The 20119-nt window shown below is 52.9% G+C and overlaps 1 protein-coding gene across 2 annotated transcripts in view; it reads right to left on the bottom strand.

The window, feature by feature from the left end:
• Positions 1-20119, bottom strand: part of CDH4 (cadherin 4) — a 687747-nt gene that overhangs the window by 188572 nt on the left and 479056 nt on the right. For both annotated transcript variants that reach the window (XM_005569504.5, XM_065523362.2), the window contains one exon: positions 9711-9937. In XM_005569504.5, the coding sequence (XP_005569561.3) occupies positions 9711-9937 (227 nt within the window). The remainder of the gene's footprint in view (positions 1-9710; positions 9938-20119) is intronic.

The raw sequence follows: 20119 nt of genomic DNA, 5'->3' as shown, positions 1-20119 counted from the left end.
CTCGGGAGGCTGAGGCAGGAGAATGGCGTAAACCCGGGAGGCGGAGCTTGCAGTGAGCTGAGATCCGGCCACTGCACTCCAGCCTGGGTGACAAAGCGAGACTCCGTCTCAAAAAAAAAAAAAAAAAAAAAAAAAAAATCAAGGGTTTGCACCCTGGGCATTTGACAAGGCTCATCAGATTGTAAAGATGAACTGGGTGGATTTTGTAGTATGAAAGTTATACGTCCATGAAGCTGATTTTTAAAAACATTACGTATCTTTTTCTGGGCTCACTATTTTTATTCCAAGTGTCTATCCAATCATCTTTGCTCCAAAATGACACCATTTTAATGGCTGTGATTCAGTGGTTCTCCAAAGGGGGCAGTTTTGCCCCCCACGGGAACATTTGGCAGTGGCTGGAAAGAGCTTAGGTTGCATATGGAAGTTATGGGGCTTCACCTGGCATCTAGCAGGTAGAGGCCAGGAGTGTGGCTTACTATCCTGTAGCACACAGGACAGCTCCAACAACGTATCTGGAAGGATGTGTCCTCCCATCTTTTTCTTGTTCTAGGCTACCTTCGCCTTTTCCATTTCCATTAAAAAATTTTAAGTTGGCTCTTTACTCTTCCCAAAACGAGCAAACAAAAAATCTGCTGGAACTTTTATTGAGGTTGTGTTGACTCTATGGCAACTTTGGGCAGAATCAATATTCTAACATAAGCCTTCCAAGTTATGAGCTCGGCATATCCTTCCATTTTTATAGGTCTTCCATTTTTTTCAACAAAATATAAGAAGTCTTGTACATTTTTGTTAGATTTATTCCCAGTTATATGATCATTTTTAATGCCATTGTAATTGGGATCTAGTTCAGATTTTATTTTCTAATGATTTATTCCTGGTACATAGAAGTACCACTGTTATGTCCAGCACCCTTGCTAACCTTACTCATGAATACCAACAACTTAGGACAGCTTCTTTCAGGACAGATTACATTTTCTAACATTCATAATCATATAAACTACAAATAATGTCAGTTTTATTTATTCTAATTTCTTTTTCTTGCCTTACTGCATTGGCTTGTACCTCCAGTGTGTGTATCCTCACTATCAGGATTTGGGAAGACAAAACTTTGGGGAAGCAATTCCTCTTGTTGTGATCTTTGGACAGGTTTGTGTAAGATTTGTTTTAATTTCTCCTGACAGCTTGGGTAGAACTTACTAGTGGAGCCAACAGGTGTGGACATTTCTTTGTGATAAGGATTTTAGTTTTAATTTTATTTGTAACAGTAAAACAGTTCAGGTTTTTTTTTTTTTCTTATGCTAGTTTGGTAAGGTGTATATTTCTATACTATTATCCTTTTTATGTATATTTTTAAGTGTGTTGGTATAAATTGTATATAATATCCTCAAATGATCTTTCTGATGTCCACAAGATTAGTCACGATGTCGTCTTTTCATCCCTGATAAGGATTGTTGCAGTTTATACCTTTTCTTTTTACTCAGTCTGATCAGCCTCATAGTTTAAAGGATGAACTTAGTTATTTCTATTGTTTTCTGTTTCATTGTTTTCTCCTCCTGTGTTAACAATTTCTTTCTTTAGACTTTGGGTCTCATTTTCTGTTATTTTTATGGTTTCTTGAGATGAATGCCTGGATTGTTGATTTTCTGCCTTTTTTTTTTTTCCTTTTTTTTTGAGGTAGGGTCTCGCTCTGTTGCCCAGGCTGGAGTGCAGTGGTGCAATCTTGGCTCACTGCAACCTCTGCCCCCTGGGTTCAAGCAATTCTCCTGCCTCAGCCTCCTGAGCAGCTGGGATTACAGGGGTGCACTACCACGCCTGGCTAACTTTTGCATGTTTAGTAGAGATGAGGTTTCGCCATGTTGGCTGGGCTGGGCTGCAACTCCTGACCTCAGGTGATCCACCTGCCTTGGCCTCCCAAAGTTCTGGGATTACAGGCGTGAGCCACCATGCTCAGCCAATTTTCTGCCTTCTTTATCTTGTAATATATGTATCTCAGGCTAAATATTTCCATCTGGGCATGACTTTAGCTATATCCCAGTAGTTTTATTACTCAGTTCAAAATATTCATTAATTTCCATGTGATTTTTTTTTTTTTCTGCCCAAGGGTTAATGAGAAGGCTTTTACTTAACTTCCAAATCTATGGGGATTTTCCAGTTATGTTCTTTGTTATTGATTTCTAGTCTACTTGCTCTGAGTTAAGAAAACAAACTATGTTTTGATTTTAAACCTTTGAAGTATGTTGTGAATTGCTTGAAGGCTATGAAGTATGTTGGGACTTGCTTGGTGAATATTTGTAAATGTTCTGTCTATACTTAAAAATCATGTGTATTTAGCAGTGGTTGGTTTCTGTGCTTTTATACATCTCTGTAAAGCCAGACCTGTTAATTGTGTGATTCTAATCTCTTTCCTTACTGGTATCTTCTGCTTGTTCTATTATTCGCTAAGAAATTTTGTTAAAATTGATCACTGATTGCATAGTTATTTCTCCTTTTATTTCTATCAATTTTGGCACAAATATTTTGAAGTCATATGAAGCGCACACAAATGTAGGATTCCTGTATCTTCTTGGTGAATTGTTTTGTCATTAAGAGGTGTTCCTCCTTGAACAGAATGCTTTGTCCTCAGATTCTATCATCTGATATTAACAGAGTCCACTAGCTTCCTTTTGATTGATACTTGCATGGTATTTATTTCTCTAAGATTTTACTGCTAACCTTTAGCTTTATACCTTTCAGATGTATCTTTTATAAGCTGCCTATCTTTAGGCATTTAAAGATAAGATGGATTTATCTTTATCCATCAATTTATTTTTTAAAATTATAACAAATATATTTTCATTTGCTATAATTACAAATATATTTGCAAATCTGCCATCTTACTCAAAGAGAAAGGTATAGCCCATCTCTTGTTTTCATTTCTCTTTTTTTGTATTTTTTGGCTTGATAATGGTAAAAACAGAATAATAAAAATTTATTATGTCACTATTTATAGACTTTTATGACTCTTTTAGTGATTTTCTAAAGACTTTGTAACAAGTGTCTTTGTTTTATTTAGGAGTAATATTAATTTGTGATTTCCATCATTTTTGAGAAAAATGCAAACAACTTCCATCTCTTTGATTCCATTTATCCCTTCTCAAAGTTTATGCAGTTTTGCTGTGAATTCGAGTTCTCTATTTACACCCATGAAACGTTACACTGCTGTGATTCATCTGTATTTTTCTGTGTACTTGGCCTTTTCCCAGCTCTTCATTCTTTCCTCCATTTCTGAGTGTTTGCCTCAAATTGTTTTATTTTGTTTGAAGAACATCATTTGGGACAGATTCTTTCAGTTTCTCTTCATTCAACTTTAATTATTGAAAGACAGTTTTACCGGATGATAGAATTCTATTTTCTTTTAGCACTTTTAAGATATCATTCCTTGAGAGGCCAAGGCCGGCGAATCATGAGATCAAGAGATCGAGACCAGCCTGGCCAACATGGTGAAACCTCATCTCTACTAAAAATACAAAAATTAGCCTGTCACGGCAGCACACACCTGTGATCCCAGCTACTTGGGAGGCTGAGGCAGGAGAATCACTTAAACCTGGAGGCGGAGGTTGCAGTGAGCTGAGATCGCGCCACTGCACTGCAGCCTGGACGACACAGCGAGACACCGTCTCAAAAAAAAAAAAAAAAAAATCATTCCATTGTCTTCTAACCCCCCAACAACCCCCCAGCTCCTGCTGAGAAGTCAGTCTCCTAGTCGTTGCTCCCTCAAAGGAGACTCTGCCTTTTCTGTCTGCTTTTGAGATTTCCTCTTTGTCTTCGGGTTGTAACTATTTTACTATAAAGCATCCAGGTACTGTTTTTTAAAAATATTTCTCCTGCATAGCGTTCATAGGGCTTCTTGAATCCATGCCTAGATGAATGTTATCAGTTTTGGAATATTTTCTGCCACTATATTTTCGAATATTACTTCTGCTCCGTTTTCTCTCTCCCCCTCATATTGCAAATATACACGTTAGACCTTCTTACTACTTCTCCAATATCTCTTACACTTGCTTCTGTATTTTCCCTCTGTGTATCTCTTCACGCTTTACAGCATGAATGTTTTTGATATTTTTTGCTTCACTAATTCTTTCTTCAGCTATGTCAAATCTGCAGATATATCTATCCATTGAGCTCTTCATTTTGTTTGGTTTAGTTTTCAGTTCCAAATTGCCCAATGATTAATAATTCTGTCTTATACCTTCTAATTATCTCTCAAAGTCTTCTATTTAATTTGCTTAAAGATAGTAAGTGTAGTTACTGTAAAATCTGTCTGATCGTCCCATGCTCTGGAGCCTCTGTGGGTCCTTTCTTTGTTGTCTGTTTTTGAGACAGAGTCTCACTCTGTCACCCAGGCTGGAATGCAGTGGCTCACTCGGCTCACTGCAAGTTCCTGCCTCCCGGGTTCACGCCATTCTCCTGCCTCAGCCTCCCGAGTAGCTGGGACTACAGGTGCCCACCACCACACCCAGCTAATTTTATTTTATTTTTTTGTATTTTTAGTAGAGATGGGGTTTCACTGTGTTAGCCAGGATGGTCTCAATCTCCTGACCTCATGATCTGTCCACCTCGGCCTCCTAAAGTGCTGGGATTACAGACATGAGCCACCGCACCTGGCCCCTGTGGGTCCTTTCTTTTCTGCTACTTCTTTCGATTGTTCTTTCTACATCTTATCCCTCCTCATGTGCCCAGTCATGAGGCTGAGTGCTGGACGTTGAATATGAAAGGAGATGGGCACAGCTCAAGGCCTGGGTGACAGTTCACACTGGGGAAGATGCACAGTTGCTTCTGGCAGGCGGCCAGGACACCAGCAATCCGGTGTCACCTTGATCATCGATAGAGACTGGCATCACGCTCTGTAAGGGCGCATCAACCAGGTGACCCAGCGTCCCACAGTGGCTCCCACTCCCTGCCTGCCTCCTCTTGCCCCCATGCCACCCGGCAAGGCCCAGCAGCTGTGATACGCACAGGACCGTGAAGTCTGGAACCAGGCAATGACAGCCATATGCTGCTATTTTCCACCCCCGACCTCCATAACCTCATGAAATATCAACTCCCTTTGGCTGGGACGTGGGTAGCATTACTCTCCCATTCTCCGGAGCAGCTCACCTCAAAGTTGTGTGAATTCTCCCAACACACCCAGCCAGTAAGTCGCAGAAGCCTTGCCGTGGACCCACACCCCGGGCGGCTGCTCTTGCACCATGCCGGGCTCTGCCACACCTGCAAAGTCCTTTTCCATTCCTTTCCCACACATGGCGGCTGCTCTTGCACCATGCCGGGCTCTGCCACACCTGCAAAGTCCTTTTCCATTCCTTTCCCACACATGGCGGCTGCTCTTGCACCATGCCGGGCTCTGCCACACCTGCAAAGTCCTTTTCCATTCCTTCCCCACACATCGCTCTCCCATGCAGCACAGAGCTGTGGTCACATGCTCAACGCCCTCATCTGTGATATGACAGCACCCACTCCCAGGCGTGTGGAGAGGGTTAGACGAGCTAACACCACTTGGGGCAAGGTCTGAGTGGGTCCTAGAAAGTCAGGAGAGGAACCATTGGCAACACAAGTGCTGGAGGACCGGGTCTCCTGGGCTGCGGAGACTGCCCACTGCGCCCTGCAACAGCCATGTCTTAGGGACTCAGGGCTACACCCCACAGTGACCCCATGGCCCTCATGGGACAGGGTCCCCAGGCTGCCCAAGGGCCTGCCTTGTTCACCAGGGCGTGGCTTGTAATAATGACTCAGGAAAGAACAAAAACGACATACGCCGGACTCACAGGTGGGCCTCACGATTCACTATTTGGGGGCCACTGCCGTTACAGCCGCGCTCTGCTGCCTGATTTAACACCTGGCTCCCCGGGTGTGCTGGGCCTGGGACATGAATTCAGTGTCCCCTGCTCCTCTGGTTGGGTGCTTCCTGCGCCAGCCTGGCGTGGGTCGAGGAGCAATTCCCACGGGGACTGTCTAGCAGCAACCACAGCTGGACCTGCCCCTTCCTCAGAGGATCAGGGGATTAAATCTGAAATCGCTTCATTAACATGCCCAAGAAAAGGTGCCATTATATTTTCAATCAGAGCCTTCACCAGAGGCTTTCGACAGGCTCTCAGGGGCTCTGCTCTCGGCTCACGAGGTGCCAAGTTTCTGCATCACAATCGGAGACTTGGGGACAGCTTGGAAGTCACAGGCGTGATGGGGATGCAAGTCCCTGCCTGTCAGTGTCCTGGTACAGCTCCTGGAGGGAAGGGGCCCCCATGGCACAGGGTCCCCAGGATGTCCAGGCTCACCGGGCGTGGCTTGTAATAATCACTCAGGAAAGAACAAAAATGACATACACCATCCTAGACTCTTCAGGACTCACAGGTGGGGCTCATGATTTGGGGGCCACTGCCATTAGAGGCGCACTCTGCTGCCTGGTTTAACACACTCAGGAGGATGCTCAAGACCTCCTTCCCCCTGGGGGTCAGCTCATCATGCGCTGAAGACTGTCCGCCCGAGTCACACTTTGTCTTTTCTTTTTTTATTTATTTTTTTTTTGAGACGGAGTCTCGCTCTGTCGCCCAGGCTGGAGTGCAGTGGCCGGATCTCAGCTCACTGCAAGCTCCGCCTCCCGGGTTCGGGCCATTCTCCTGTCTCAGCCTCCTGAGCAGCTGGGACTACAGGCGCCCGCCACCTCGCCCGGCTAGTTTTTTGTATTTTTTAGTAGAGACGGGGTTTCACCGTGTTAGCCAGGATGGTCTCGATCTCCTGACCTAGTGATCCGCCCATCTCGGCCTCCCAAAGTGCTGGGATTACAGGCTTGAGCCACCGCGCCCGGCCACACTTTGTCTTTTCTAACCTCAACCACCTCCACGTCCATCTAAGAAACAAGTCAGAAGAAGACACAGGTCCCTCCCTTCCCAAAGTGGGTTCCTTGGCACACCTGTCTTGCAAGCTTTCCATGGAGAAGGGTTCCTTGGTCAGACAGTTTGGGGAAACTTGCAGACTGTGTCCCACTCAGAGGCTTACACAGCACACGAGGCCTGAGGTTCTGGGAAACCCACGGAAAGGAATCTGCTTGCCTCTGCTTAATGCTTTACTTCCTGAGGTCCCTTTTCCAAGGGAGTGCCCATGATTGCTAGCGGCCGCCGCCTTGCATGGTGATTTCTTTTGCTCACCATACCTCAAATGACCCCACAGAGGCCTCATGTTACCTGGGGCGGGGGATCTGGAGGGGTTGGCACACGTTCTCTCCACCACTGTGGCCCCCCAGGCAGGCAGCTGCAACAGCTGGACCTGAACGAAGGCTGGCCTTCCTTAGCGCCCTCCCACAGACCTCCTGGTTGCAGCTTCTTCAGCAGCCTCCACACCTTAAGGCTGGCGTAGTGGCTGCAACCAATGCCAGGACACTCAAGGTGGACGGGACCTGGCCACTTCCCCATAAGGCACAGGGAACCTAACAGCTAGGAACTGGGGGATGAACACAGGTTGTTCAGGAGCCTGGTGCTGGATTGCTGGAATATGCGGGGATGAAAGGGAGCTCTCAGGACAGGGGATAGTGAAGGCGCCCTCCCTGTCACCCAGATGAGCCAGGCAGCGGGTTAGAAGGAGGCAGAGTCAGAGGGCAGCTGGGATGCTGAACAGCAGACGTTTTATGTCTGTGTGAAGCTGTCTCTCTCTCTCTCTCTCCCCCCCTCCGTCTCCCTCTCCTCTCTCTCTCCCCCCCCTCCCCCCTCCGTCTCCCTCTCCTCTCTCTCCCCCCCGTCTCCCTCTCCTCTCTCCCCCCCCTCCCTCCCTCCGTCTCCCTCTCCTCTCTCTCCCCCCCTCCATCTCCCTCTCCTCTCTCTCTCCCCCCCTCCCCCCTCCGTCTCCCTCTCCTCTCTCTCCCCCCCTCCGTCTCCCTCTCCTCTCTCTCTCTCCCCCCCTCCGTCTCCCTCTCCTCTCTCTCTCTCCCCCCCTCCCTCCGTCTCCCTCTCCTCTCTCTCTCTCCCCCCCTCCCTCTCCTCTCTCTCTCCCCCCCTCCCTCCCTCCGTCTCCCTCTCCTCTCTCTCTCCCCCCCTCCCTCCCTCCATCTCCCTCTCCTCTCTCTCTCCCCCCCCATCTCCTATCTCTCTCCCCCCCTCCCTCCCTCCGTCTCCCTCTTCTCTCTCTCTCCCCCCCTCCCTCCGTCTCCCTCTCCTCTCTCTCTCCCCCCCCCTCCGTCTCCCTCTCCTCTCTCTCTCTCCCCCCCCTCCTCTCTCTCTCCCCCCGCCCCGTCTCCCTCTCCTCTCTCTCTCCCCCCCTCCCTCCGTCTCCCTCTCCTCTCTCTCTCCCCCCCTCCCTCCGTCTCCCTCTCCTCTCTCCCCCCCACTCCGTCTCCCTCTCCTCTCTCCCCCCCTCCCTCCGTCTCCCTCTCCTCTCTCCCGCCCCTCCCTCCCTCCGTCTCCCTCTCCTCTCTCTCCCCCCTCCCTCCGTCTCCCTCTCCTCTCTCTCCCCCCTCCCTCCCTCTGTCTCTCTCTCCTCTCTCCCCCCCCTCCCTCCGTCTCCCTCTCCTCTCTATCCCCCCCTCCCTCCCTCCGTCTCCCTCTCCTCTCTCTCTCCCCCCCTCCCTCCGTCTCCCTCTCCTCTCTCTCTCCCCCCCTCCCTCCCTCCGTCTCCCTCTCCTCTCTCTCTCTCCCCCCCCTCCGTCTCCCTCTCCTCTCTCTCTCTCTCCCCCCTCCCTCCCTCCGTCTCCCTCTCCTCTCTCTCTCTCCCCCCCTCCCTCCGTCTCCCTCTCCTCTCTCTCTCCCTCCGTCTCCCTCTCCTCTCTCTCTCTCCCCCCCTCCCTCCGTCTCCCTCTCCTCTCTCTCTCCCTCCGTCTCCCTCTCCTCTCTCTCTCCCCCCCTCCCTCCCTCCGTCTCCCTCTCCTCTCTCTCTCTCCCCCCCCTCCGTCTCCCTCTCCTCTCTCTCTCTCTCCCCCCTCCCTCCCTCCGTCTCCCTCTCCTCTCTCTCTCTCCCCCCCCTCCGTCTCCCTCTCCTCTTTCTCTCTCTCCCCCCTCCTCCCTCCGTCTCCCTCTCCTCTCTCTCTCTCCCCCCCTCCCCCCGTCTCCCTCTCCTCTCTCTCTCCCTCTCCCTTCTCTCTCCTCGCTCTCCCAGCCATCTCTCTCCCTCCTTCTTCCTCTCCCTTCCTCTCCTTTCCTGTCTTTCTGCTTCTCTTCTTCTCTTTCTCCCCCTCCCTCTCTCCCTCTCCTACCCGTCCGTTCCTGTCTCCCTTCACCTGTCTTCCTCTCTCTTCGTCTCTCTCCATCCCTTCCCCACTCTCCGGTTGGCTCCTTTCCAACCACATGATCCCTGCCTCGCTTCTCGTCCCTCCAGGCTTCAGAACGCCCTGGGCCTGGTGGCTACACACTTCGGGAGGCAGGAGAGATTTCAGAATGTGCAGGGCCCAGTTGGAAATGAAAATGTGGGGCCCCTTGTTCAAAAACGTATGAAAAGCATCGAGACCGTGGCATAGTGTCTGAACCTGAGTGTGGGGCCTGTGCACCTGCCCAGGGGACCTTCCTGCAACGATGGCCGTGTCTCAGGTCAGTGAAGAGGGCAGGGGTGCTCCGCTGGCAATGACCTGAGCGGCACAGCCCGAGGAGGAGGTGACTGTCCATCCTGAGGGAGCCCTGGCAGAGGCTCTGCCCGGGGCCTGCAGGAGGAACTAAGACATCTAAAGTCCGGTGCAGACCTGGGCGGTCACACCTTACCTTGTGTCCAGAGTGCAGGGACGAGGTCTGGGCCACCAGCAGCCGTACCACGGCGTCCCATCTCTCTGCTGTCTGGCTGTCCCACGCGGTCACCGTGAATGCCACCTGCTCGGAGGGGACCTGCAGCTCCCGGGTGGCGAAGACCGTCCCGTCGGACCCGACTTTGAAGTCCACGCTGTTGGTCTCGTATTGCGTCCCCTTGGTCCCCACACAGCTGCTGAACTTGACTGCAAGAGGAGAGGGAGACAGTCAGGATCGGCCTGGCCAGCAGAAGGGTGGTAACAATGGCAGCAACCATGCAGGACGCTCTCCAGGCCCCCCGTGGGCATCAGGGGCATGAGGTCTGCACTGATTTCTCCACCTCCTGAGAGGGTGGTGTGTTTTATCTCAACCCCTAGAGAATTAGCCAGAGGCCTTTAAAAAAGGAGGGAAAAAACAAAGCAACGCTGAGCTTCCGTTCTATCTACAACACAGCTGCACTCCCTTCCGCAAATGCATCTCTCCCTCGCCGCTATTACCTCCGAATTCAGCCGGAGTCTGTGAGCAGCACAGTGGGTACCCTCCACCTCAAAAATATGCCCTCGGTTCCCCCCACTCTTGCCTACGCAAATCTTCTTCCTGCCAGGGGAGACTGTGAAGCCCCTAATGGACCTGTTTCTCCACCCCAAGAAGGAGCAAGAGAGAGCTGGCATCTGGGGACCGTTCCCCCACGGCAGGTGGATTCTGGCAGCAGAACTGGGCTCTGCTGTGTTTCTGGTCCTTTTTATTACTAAGCCAGAACTGATGCCTGCAAACTGCCTTGGGGTGGGCTGGGCAGATGCGGCCAGGGCAGACCCTGGCCCCACCAAGTGCTTTCTTCGTGAATTGGAAACCGAGTTGAAGGCAGACAGTCTCTTGATACTGCTGGGTGCTGTGCATTGCTTCACTTCCAAAACATTACTAGGCACCAGGATGCCAACCTCCCTTCACGGCTCCAGCACCATGGCCATCTCTAATTCTGCCGCAGAAAAAGACACCTCCAGAGGCGCAGATTCATCCGGACACATTAGTGCATTTTTTAGACGTGTGCTTTTGCAACTGTCACCTACAGCCATGGTGAATTATGACGCGCCCACAACCCGTGTCACATTCTGCTGATAAAAGCCACGGATAAAGTTACCTAGTATTTATAAAAATGTGGGTATCTAAGCAATTATGGTAGGAGGATTGGTTTTTCAAGCAATTTTGCTGTCACAGCTTACATGATTTAATTACTATTTATTCAAGAAACAAAAAAAAAGCGACTCACTGTTACATTAGATAAAGTGTTTTCCCCTCGCGTTCACCTTTTACTGTTGCCTGCCTTGAAAGAATAAATGACGTGTCTGTTGCCTCGTCTCAAATAGTTCACTTTAGGTATCTTCCCAGCCAATGGCACCTCCCACTTGTGCGTTTCATGTGAAAATGTTTTTAAACGTGATGACACCAGGCATTTCCACCCTGTCTGGTTCCACAGAGCAATGAAACTTCCAGACTCCAGGGCCCCCCCGGTGGCTCCTCTGATGGACGGCGGCAACCCAGGCAAGGGTCCGCTATGGCTCCCTGGACCTACTCCCCCTCTAAGGACGGAATCATTACATTTTGTTTTTCAAGTGACAGGAAAATTCCAAACTGCTTTTATAACTACTGTTTGCCCAATGGTAAACAAGTTAAAATCAGCAACAACTTAGTGGATCAATCATTTCTGACATCCGATTGTCAATGACAAAGATAAAAATGACAGCTCTGTGATTGCTGAGAGATGAGCACAAATACACAAATAAGCCCCTTTGTTCTCTAAAAGCAAATTCCTAATAAAACTAATGCAATTTGACAGCAGCAGGAGGGTTTGTGTTGTCTTCAGGATTAAACAGTGTTGTAATTTAAAAAAAGTACAGGCACACAGCTTTGGCACCACCTCAGGCAAGCGTTGAAGCTGCTTTGAGAATGAATGGGCCACCACCGTCTGAACCGCTGGGCAGGAAACAGCGGGGGCGTCGGTCACGTGAACCAAGGACTTCGCAGGTGAAAAGCGTTGCCTGCGGGAGACACCCTGGATGAAACTACGACAGGGCCCTCAAAGGCAGCTCCGTGGGTGGCTTGGGGGAGTGATACCCAGGGGACTGCACCAGGGCCCCTGCACACCAGCTTCCTAGATTTTTGTTGTTGTTGTTGTTTGAGCCGGAGTCTTGCTCTGTTGCCCAGGCTGGAGTGCAGTGGTGCCATCTTGGCTCATTGCAACCTCTGCCTCCCAGGTTCAAGTGATTCTCCTGCCTCAGCCTCCCGAGTAGCTGGTACTACAGGCGCCCACCACCATGCCTGGCTGATTCTTGCATGTTTAGTAGAGGCAGCGTTTCACCATGTTGGCCAGGCTGGTCTTGACCTCCTGACCTCAGGTGATCTGCCCGCCTCGGCCTCCCAAAGTTCTGGGATTACAGGCGTGAGCCCCTGCACCCGGCCACTTCCTAGATCTTTATGCCTTTTCTGTCTGTGTCTGACATGGCCCCGTCCAATCATGAGAAAGCTCCAGGCCTTTGTGACAAGATGCAGTCCCAACATCCTGTTTCGGTCTAACCATAACTTGGGTGTTCTGCTCAAAACACGACGTCTGTGTCTGAACACTCGGGCCACTGGCGTTTGCGATTCTGAGTCCTCATCCCAGAGAAGCAGGAGGAAAACTGGAGCAGTCACTGGCAGAGAAGGAAGCAGCCCAGGGGACGAAGTGTCAGGACATGGTTACGCAAATGGTGCTGGCCCACACCCTCCTGGAGAGAGGCCGGGAAGATGGGGGGTCATTCAGAGACCCCAGTGTTGGGGGGGACCTGCATTCCAGGAGAAGAAACGAACTTCAGAACCTTCAATACCTGCTCCTGTGCCCCACCAGGCTGTGGCCTCTTTCATAAGGAAAGAGCAATAAGGCAGGTCTTTGGTGACGCCAGAAGCATTCATAGAACATTAGCACTGAGCGTATGAACACTCCCTTTGGAAACTCTGAAATGTGGGTACCTGTGAACGCCACTCAGAATGTTACTAACACTTTGCCATGCTATAGAAACGGCAAGTGAGTGTGCAGGGCAGCTCCAAGGGAGAGATGTCTGAGGTCTTGGGATGGGGACTCCTCCCCGTATCCTGTTTGTCTTTCCTTGTGAATTGCCTAAATATGTTTTCCCTCTTTACTTTGGCTACTGGGAAGCTCAGAGGCAGTACCGTAGCCAGCTTTTCTAACAATGCTGAGACATTTACTAACCTCAACACATTCCATTCTATTTTTCACCTTTGTTTCCTCTTCAATCTGCTTCCTTCCTCTTGCTTCCTTTTTAATTTTTGGAGTCTTTGCCTCTCTCTGCAAGGTTAAATGCATTCCAGGAGGACAACAGAAAAGTGCACATGTACGTGTGGGTGTCGGCATGCACCGAGTGTCCCCGTGTGCAGAGAGGATGCTTCTCACAGTGTTGCCTGGCACAGACTTATTTGGATTCTGCTTTGCTTCTCTACGAACGTGGTTGGAGTCTGAACCTGAGGCGTCGGCTGGAGAGGCCCCTGGCTACTTACAGAACTTTCTGTGGGTGCTTGGGGTCCTGTGCTGCCCTTGCCTCTGCAGCGGTCGGGAGTGGCCTGCTCTCTGCCTGAACCTTGGCTCTGGCCAGCACTGGGCAGTCTTTCCAGTTTCACCTTCTGAGCTGGGCCCGGGCTCCAAGCCCGCTGTCACTCAGCCTCCTCTAGGCAGGAACCTGATGCCTCAGCCCCATCCAGGCCCCTCACTTTGGACTCTCCAGACTGGACACAGAGGTTGTGACTGGCGGTTTCTGGCAGAGCTGGCTCTGGCCCAGTGCTCAGGCCTGGCTGGGATGTTGGCTCCCATGGAAACCTGTAACCTGCCCCACACCTCCCCTCACATCACCCATTTTTGTTTCATTCTCTGGCTTCGTAACTCGGATTCCTGTGTCCTGCCGCATCCCCCCAGGACTGGTGAATGTGCAGCCCTGGGACCAGACAGCATCAGGCACCTGGTTAGGGTGAAGTGGGGGTGCTCCGGGGCTCCCGTCAGGCTGAGGGCAGAAAGAGGGCTTCTGTCCTGTTTTGTGCTCAGCCCAGAATCCTCATGGGACCCCCCCCGCACTTCCCTCCCCGTGGGAAACAGCCCCCAGAGGAGACCGCGTCAGCAGCCACCCAGCGGGAAGGCGAGCAACCCAGCAGCAGCACCCCGACTGGAAGTTTAGTTTTTAGTTTTCTTACGTATTTGTTTTTGATCTCCTGATTTCTCTCTTAGTCTTCAGGAGAGAATTAAAATCCAATGGATTCCCAGAAAACTTTTCCCTCGATGTATCAGCAAAAACCTACAATGCCCTGAAAAGCCGCCACTGTGACCCGAATGCAGATCACACGTACTGTCGCAGTCCCTGCAGCCTCCATGCAGCGGGTGCGCTGCCAGGCATGGGAAGGCAGCACCGGCGAGTGGAGCTGGCCCATTTTGCAGATGAGGAAGCTGAGGCTCAGGGACGTTTCATGCCTTCGTCAAGGTGGTGGGAGGAGGAGTGGGATTGCCGTGAAGGTGGTGGGAGGAGGAGTGGGATTGCTGTGAAGGTGGTGGGAGGAGGAGTGGGATTGCCGTGAAGGTGGTGGGAGGAGGAGCGGGATTGCCGTGAAGGTGGGGGGAGGAGGAGCGGGATTGCCGTGAAGGTGGTGGGAGGAGGAGCAGGGTTTGCCACCTGACTTCAGGGATCTGTCACCCTCGCCCAGCAGGGTTGGCTCTTTCCGAGGCTGGGAGGATGCCAAGCCTGGTGGGGGATGGGGGTGGCGGTGTGGTGTGGGGAGCTTCTGACTTGCACATTCTGAGGGAACATTTTGCAGCTGATGTGTGAACTGGGCCCCAGGTGGTGCCTCTGAGGAATCCCCAAGGTTACGGCCCCTCAGGTCCCACTGGGGTGTTGGCTCCCACTTCTGCCTCAGGATGCAGGGTTTCTGCAGGGAAGCCACGGACCAGCCTGCTGCCTTGGGCCCTAGGGACGCTGCAGCCCCAGAAAGAATTGTGGGGGACAAAAGAGTTGTTTCTTAGGGGAGAAAACACCTGTGTGGAAATGCAGGTGCCACAGGAGGGAAATCCTCCTGGGGAGGAGGGCACCTGTTCCATCCTCGGCCAACATGGGACCGCCTGGCGCCTAGAACCCACAGCCGCTACCAGCCACGCACATCTCTCCGTGGTTAGATAATTGCTTCCATTAGTTTTAAACAAACTTGACAAGAGACAGAAGGGTCTGTAGAGAAATTAAATCTAACTGTTTAAACATGCAGACAGAGCCTCCCTTGCCTCCGTCCCCCTGGCGGTGGCTGCTGCAGACCCCGAAGCCAGTGCTAGAGGTGGTACAGAGGATTGGGCCCTGGGGGCAGGCCTGGCACCGCCTGCCCCAAAGAGGTAGCCCCGGAGGGTGGGGAGGGGAACCGCTGCTGTCCTCACACCAGAGCCACAGGCATGGAACCTCAGGGTCCCAGCACCCTCTGCGTGCGCTGTGGGGCGGGTATGCATGTGCCCAGCAAGGAGGGTGTGCACCAGCAGCCCTGTGTACACCTACTCTGGTCTTGGGGTGCAAACCCCAACCACAGCCTCCTATCTCTGTGACCTTGAGGAACGGTGGCCCCTCTCTGAGCACAGTCTTTGTTTCTGTGAAACGGGAGTGACGGCAGCAGCTCGGGGAGGGGGACAAAGGCAGTGCATTGATCCCTTTGCTCAGTGCCTGGCACAGGGCACTGTGGGCGTCTGCTGCTGTCCTTATGCTCTGGCCAGCATGCCCTGTGACATCCTTCAGTGGCATGGACACAGCACTAGGGAGCAAGGCACTCAGCCAAGGTCACACAAGGTCAAAGTCGTCCATCCCACAAACACTTACTGAACACCAGGGTCTGCCGGGAACTGTACAGGGTGAGGCCAGGGTGGTCAGTGGCCGGGAACTGCACAGGGTGAGGCCAGGGTGGTCAGTGGCCAGGTGATGACAGCACGGATGGCCAAGCCCTCCAGGCTGCAGTGGGGTCACACCAGGGCCCTAGTCAGGTTGGGGGTCCCAGAGGTGGGATGGGGAGCAGTGCAGGGTGTTTGCGGCCAGCTGACTCTTGGGATTCCGAGCCTGTGGGGATCCCGCTTTTGCCCTGCTGGGGGCTGGCTCCCCCTCTTCACCCCAAGGTGTGGGGTGAGCAGCTTCTGAGGTTCTGGGCAGCCTGGCCCCATACCACTGGCCTCCCACTCTGGACAACATGGATTTAATTTTAAAGCCCGTGTTTTCTTCTGAGAAGACACCAGAGAACAGAAGCTACGCCATCTTTCACCCTCCAGGGACCACTCTCTGCCACCCACTCTGAAATATGACCAAATGCCAGGCTGGGCTCAGCCCCTGGGGCTGGCATTCAGCAGGATCCACAAAGCCATCCAAGCAACACGAGGAGCAACGAATGCCGAGGCAAACCTCCACCAGACACCCAGGAAGGGCGGCACACCAGAGACTCCAACAGCCTGGGCCTTGTTCCAGCGCGGCTCTCCCTATCCCACCTCCCTTCTCCCGGCAGCTGTAGAGCAAAGCACAGGCTGAGGGTGGTCTGGGCTCCCCTTCCCATCCCCTTCCCCTTTCCAGGCTGGGATGTGGCTGGCCCCTGCCTGTCACCCACGTCTTCGTGCAGTGTGAATGTGGGCCTTAGTCTCCCTCTATTGCCCTGGTCTTGGTTGTGTTGTGGATGGAGTTTCTGTGGACCTCCCCGCTGGGTGACCTCACGTGGCTCCATCTCCCAGGACTCATGCCAATCCCACCCTGCTAAGAAGGGACCCCTGCCAGTCGTGAATGCACCTCTGGACATGCACAGTTGAAGAAGGGCAGCTTGCTCCTCTCTCTCTCTGTCTTTCTCTCTCTCTCTCCTTCCTCCCTCCCTCCCCCACCTTCATCCTTTCGCATGACTTATCACTGATGCCACCAGTCAGCAGACACCAGATGCAGGGACTGCCAGTGGGGCTGAGAGTGTGGGGCAGGGCAGACATTAACCAAGTCATCACATCAGACGTGCGGCACTCTACAAGGAAGACAGGCTCTGTGAGGGCCTGACCCACGCTGGGTGGATAGGTGGGGAGGGCTTCCTTGATACCAGGACCCTTCTGTGGACATCTGGGGAATGAGGTTCCAGGGAAGGCTCGGGTGCGGAACACATTCCTGGTAGTGCAGATGGGACTTGCAAAGGTCCTGGGGCAGAGGAAGGGAGGAATTCCAGGACCTGAGAGCTGGTGTGACCGCAGCAGGGGCAGCTGGGGTGACAAGAATGAACATAGCGTGGTGGCAGGAAGACCCTCGGCCAGCGAGATGACCTACACCTTCAGGGTGGGGACTGGCCCGGGGACGTTGCGTGGAGGCTGCTGACCTGCTGACTGCAAGGAGGCTCAGAGTTCTGCACAGGAACGGGGGGCACCCTGAGTTCCCAGGAGGTCCTGCAGTCTCTGGGACTGAGGGGGTGTCCTGAGTAGAAGCCACACCCAGACACCCCCTTTCGGCCCCAATGTTAAGAGAGCCATGGCCTTTCCTAGCCTTGCAAACGACTCGGGGAGCTGAGTTAGGAGGCTGTTGCAGTGGCTTCAGAAGCCCATCCTCAACATTTGGCTGCAAAGAGGATCACAGCCCCTGGAGTAGATGGCTGTGGGCCCCGCTTCATGCACACGCTCTCAGACACGTCTGCTGGGGACAGAGAAATTCAAGAGCCAGGAAAAGAAGGAGAAAAGAAAGAAGAAAGAGGTGAGGAATGTCAGAGGGGAGTAGATTCCTTCATTCCTGTAGCAAAGACCCGTTAGCCATGGAGGCTGTGGGGAGGCCCCAACCCGGGACACCATCATCAGGGAGCACAGGGTCCAGCCATCGTCAGGAAGCACGGGGTCCAGCGGAGGGGGCAGATGGGGCCTCAGTCCCCCGAGTGGCCCTGAAGGTGCTGGCCCAGAGGCAGAACATCAGGGTCCCTGTGGCCCCCCAGGTTTCCTGTGCTTGGTCCCTGAGTCCCTGGGAGCCCCTTGGGGGTCTGCACTGGGCTGGGCTGTGGTCCCTGCAGGCACCTTCCTCTACCCGCCACAGGTTCTGCCCATCAGGGGGGTGCAAGAAACAGAGGAGGGTAGGAGAGTGAGCACTAATGGGGACCGGGTTTCCCTTGGGGTGACAGTGGCCCAGCATTATGAATGTGCTCGATGCCACTGAATTGTATGCCTGAAAATGGGAACATTTACGTTATGTAAATTTTACTTCAATTTTAAAAAAGCAGCTTCCAGGGTCCCTAATTCCAGCTGCTGGGGAAACAGGAGAAGTCCTCCTGAGCTCTGTGCTGATGGGACCCCACCTGCACCCTGAGTCTCACACATCTCCCTGGAGTGGGTCCCGAGTGCTGGCCACAATTCCCTCTCCCTACAGAGATCCCCAGATCAGTCCAGGGCAGGGTCCCTCCTCCACGATTCCTGTCTCTTTCTGGCCCCTCTGTCATTTTTCCGTCCCTGGGGAAGACGATGGTTCTCACTGGAGTGAACTGAGACAGAACCACCGATGTCGAGGGGGACGGGCCGCAGAGCAACAGCCCTCCCCAGATTACCGGGTACACCCAACACCAGGCACCTGCCGGAGGCCCTCTGAGGGCAGGGAGATTCTCAGGATGGGGGGGCTATCGTCTGCGCTGGGCCTCAGCCCTGGGGACTCAGGAGGGAGATTTGTAGGCTCTTGAATATCTGCCCAAGTTGTTATGTGTGCCTGTGCGCGCTTTGTGTGCGCTGTGTCCACGTGCTGGACGGGGATGGAGAAAACTGACGGCACAGGGAGAAACTGCTGCGGCTTAGCTCAGCCTCAGGAGCTCCCCACAGCCCCAAGCCTGCAGCAAGCCACGCCAGGAGGCGCCTCGGAAATGATCCACTCCAGTCCCTTGTTTGAGTGATAGGGAAACTCAGCCCGCTGAAGGAAAACTACTTTTGGGATGAACTCTCATTATTCAAGCAGTTTCCCACATCCTTATTGAATCCCTGCACCTGCACCATGTGGGGCCGAGTCATGACCAAGGCCACCCCTCCCCGTCTGGGGCTCTGGGCACTTCCAGAATCCGTGTAGCAGATGCCCCAATGCAAAGCATGTCGCAAGCCCACCGCCCCGGTGCTTTTCTTAGAATTCTGTGTATTCACAAAGCTTGCAGCTGGTGCAAACCTCACATAGAACAACTCCCCGTTCTGAGCCCGGGAAGTGTGCAGTGGGCCCTGCCCAGGCTTGGGCCAGTTCTGAACTCCGAGGATCACGTGGTTTGATATTCCCCATGTGTGGCAGTCATAATTAGACCCTCAGCCAAACAGCAGAGCCCGGCTTCTTTTGTTTTTCCAAGATGAAGGAAATAATTTTCTTAGCGTGCGACTTCACATCTCCCCCCAGCCCCCAGTCTCATGTGTGCACGGCAGTGACGGGTGCAGTGATGCGGATCAGAAGCCTCTGCGGAGACTCACCCACGGAGGAGCCAGCAGCTCCCCTCGTTAGGAGGCTTCCGGGTTAACCCTTTACCCCCATCACGTCTAATTGCTTCTCTGTGAACGGAGCCGGGAGACAGCCTGCGCTGGGAACAAGCGACAGGCTGAGTGACACCGCTCTGCTTCCTCTGCGGCAGGAGCCTGCTGACATTTACGGGGGCAGCAGCCTGTGTCTCCCCAAGACAGGCATGCCGGAGAATGGTGCTGCGGTTACAAAACACACCTTTTTATTATTTTTCTTGTTAGGTGAATTGAGAAAGATCAAATGAGCCAGAGGTGAGCTTGTAGCTGGGACCGTGCTGAGGAGAGGGTGAGTTTCAAACCCTCAGGTTCAACCAGCAGAGACTGCCAGCTTCCCTCCTTCCTTCCTTGCTTCCTTCCTTCCTTCCTTCCTTCCTTCCTTCCTTCCTTCCTTCCTTCCTTCCTTCCCTCCCTCCCTCCCTCCCTCCCTCCTTCCTTCCTTCCTTCCTTCCTTCCTTCCTTCCTTCTTTCCTCCCTCCCTCCCTCCCTCCTTCCTTCCATCCATCGCATACCGATTGCCTCCCTACATATCGTCCTGGGTGCTGGGCAGTCAGTCCACGTGGCATGTAGTGTGGTGGGGAGACCATGAGGCAGCTGGCCCATGAACAAAGTCACTGTGACAGGGACAGCCGGGGAGATGTGGGAGCAGAGGGCCTGTCGGGGGGAAGCATCCATCCCGAGGCCTCCGTGACCAGGCGAGCAGCCACAGAAAGTTGGAGCAAGTGTGCTCTGATGCGGCAACAGCACACGTGTGAAGGCCCGGAGGTAAGAGAGCCAGTGGGAGCGGCAGCTGTGAGCAGGATGAGGGCGACGGGAGAAGCAGGGATCCAGCCTGGTGGGCATGGACCACGACTGTGGACCCCTG

The sequence above is a fragment of the Macaca fascicularis genome, chromosome 10 (assembly GCF_037993035.2).
Source record: "Macaca fascicularis isolate 582-1 chromosome 10, T2T-MFA8v1.1".
Lineage (NCBI taxonomy): Eukaryota > Metazoa > Chordata > Mammalia > Primates > Cercopithecidae > Macaca > Macaca fascicularis.
This window is presented reverse-complemented; position numbering and strand designations above follow the sequence as displayed.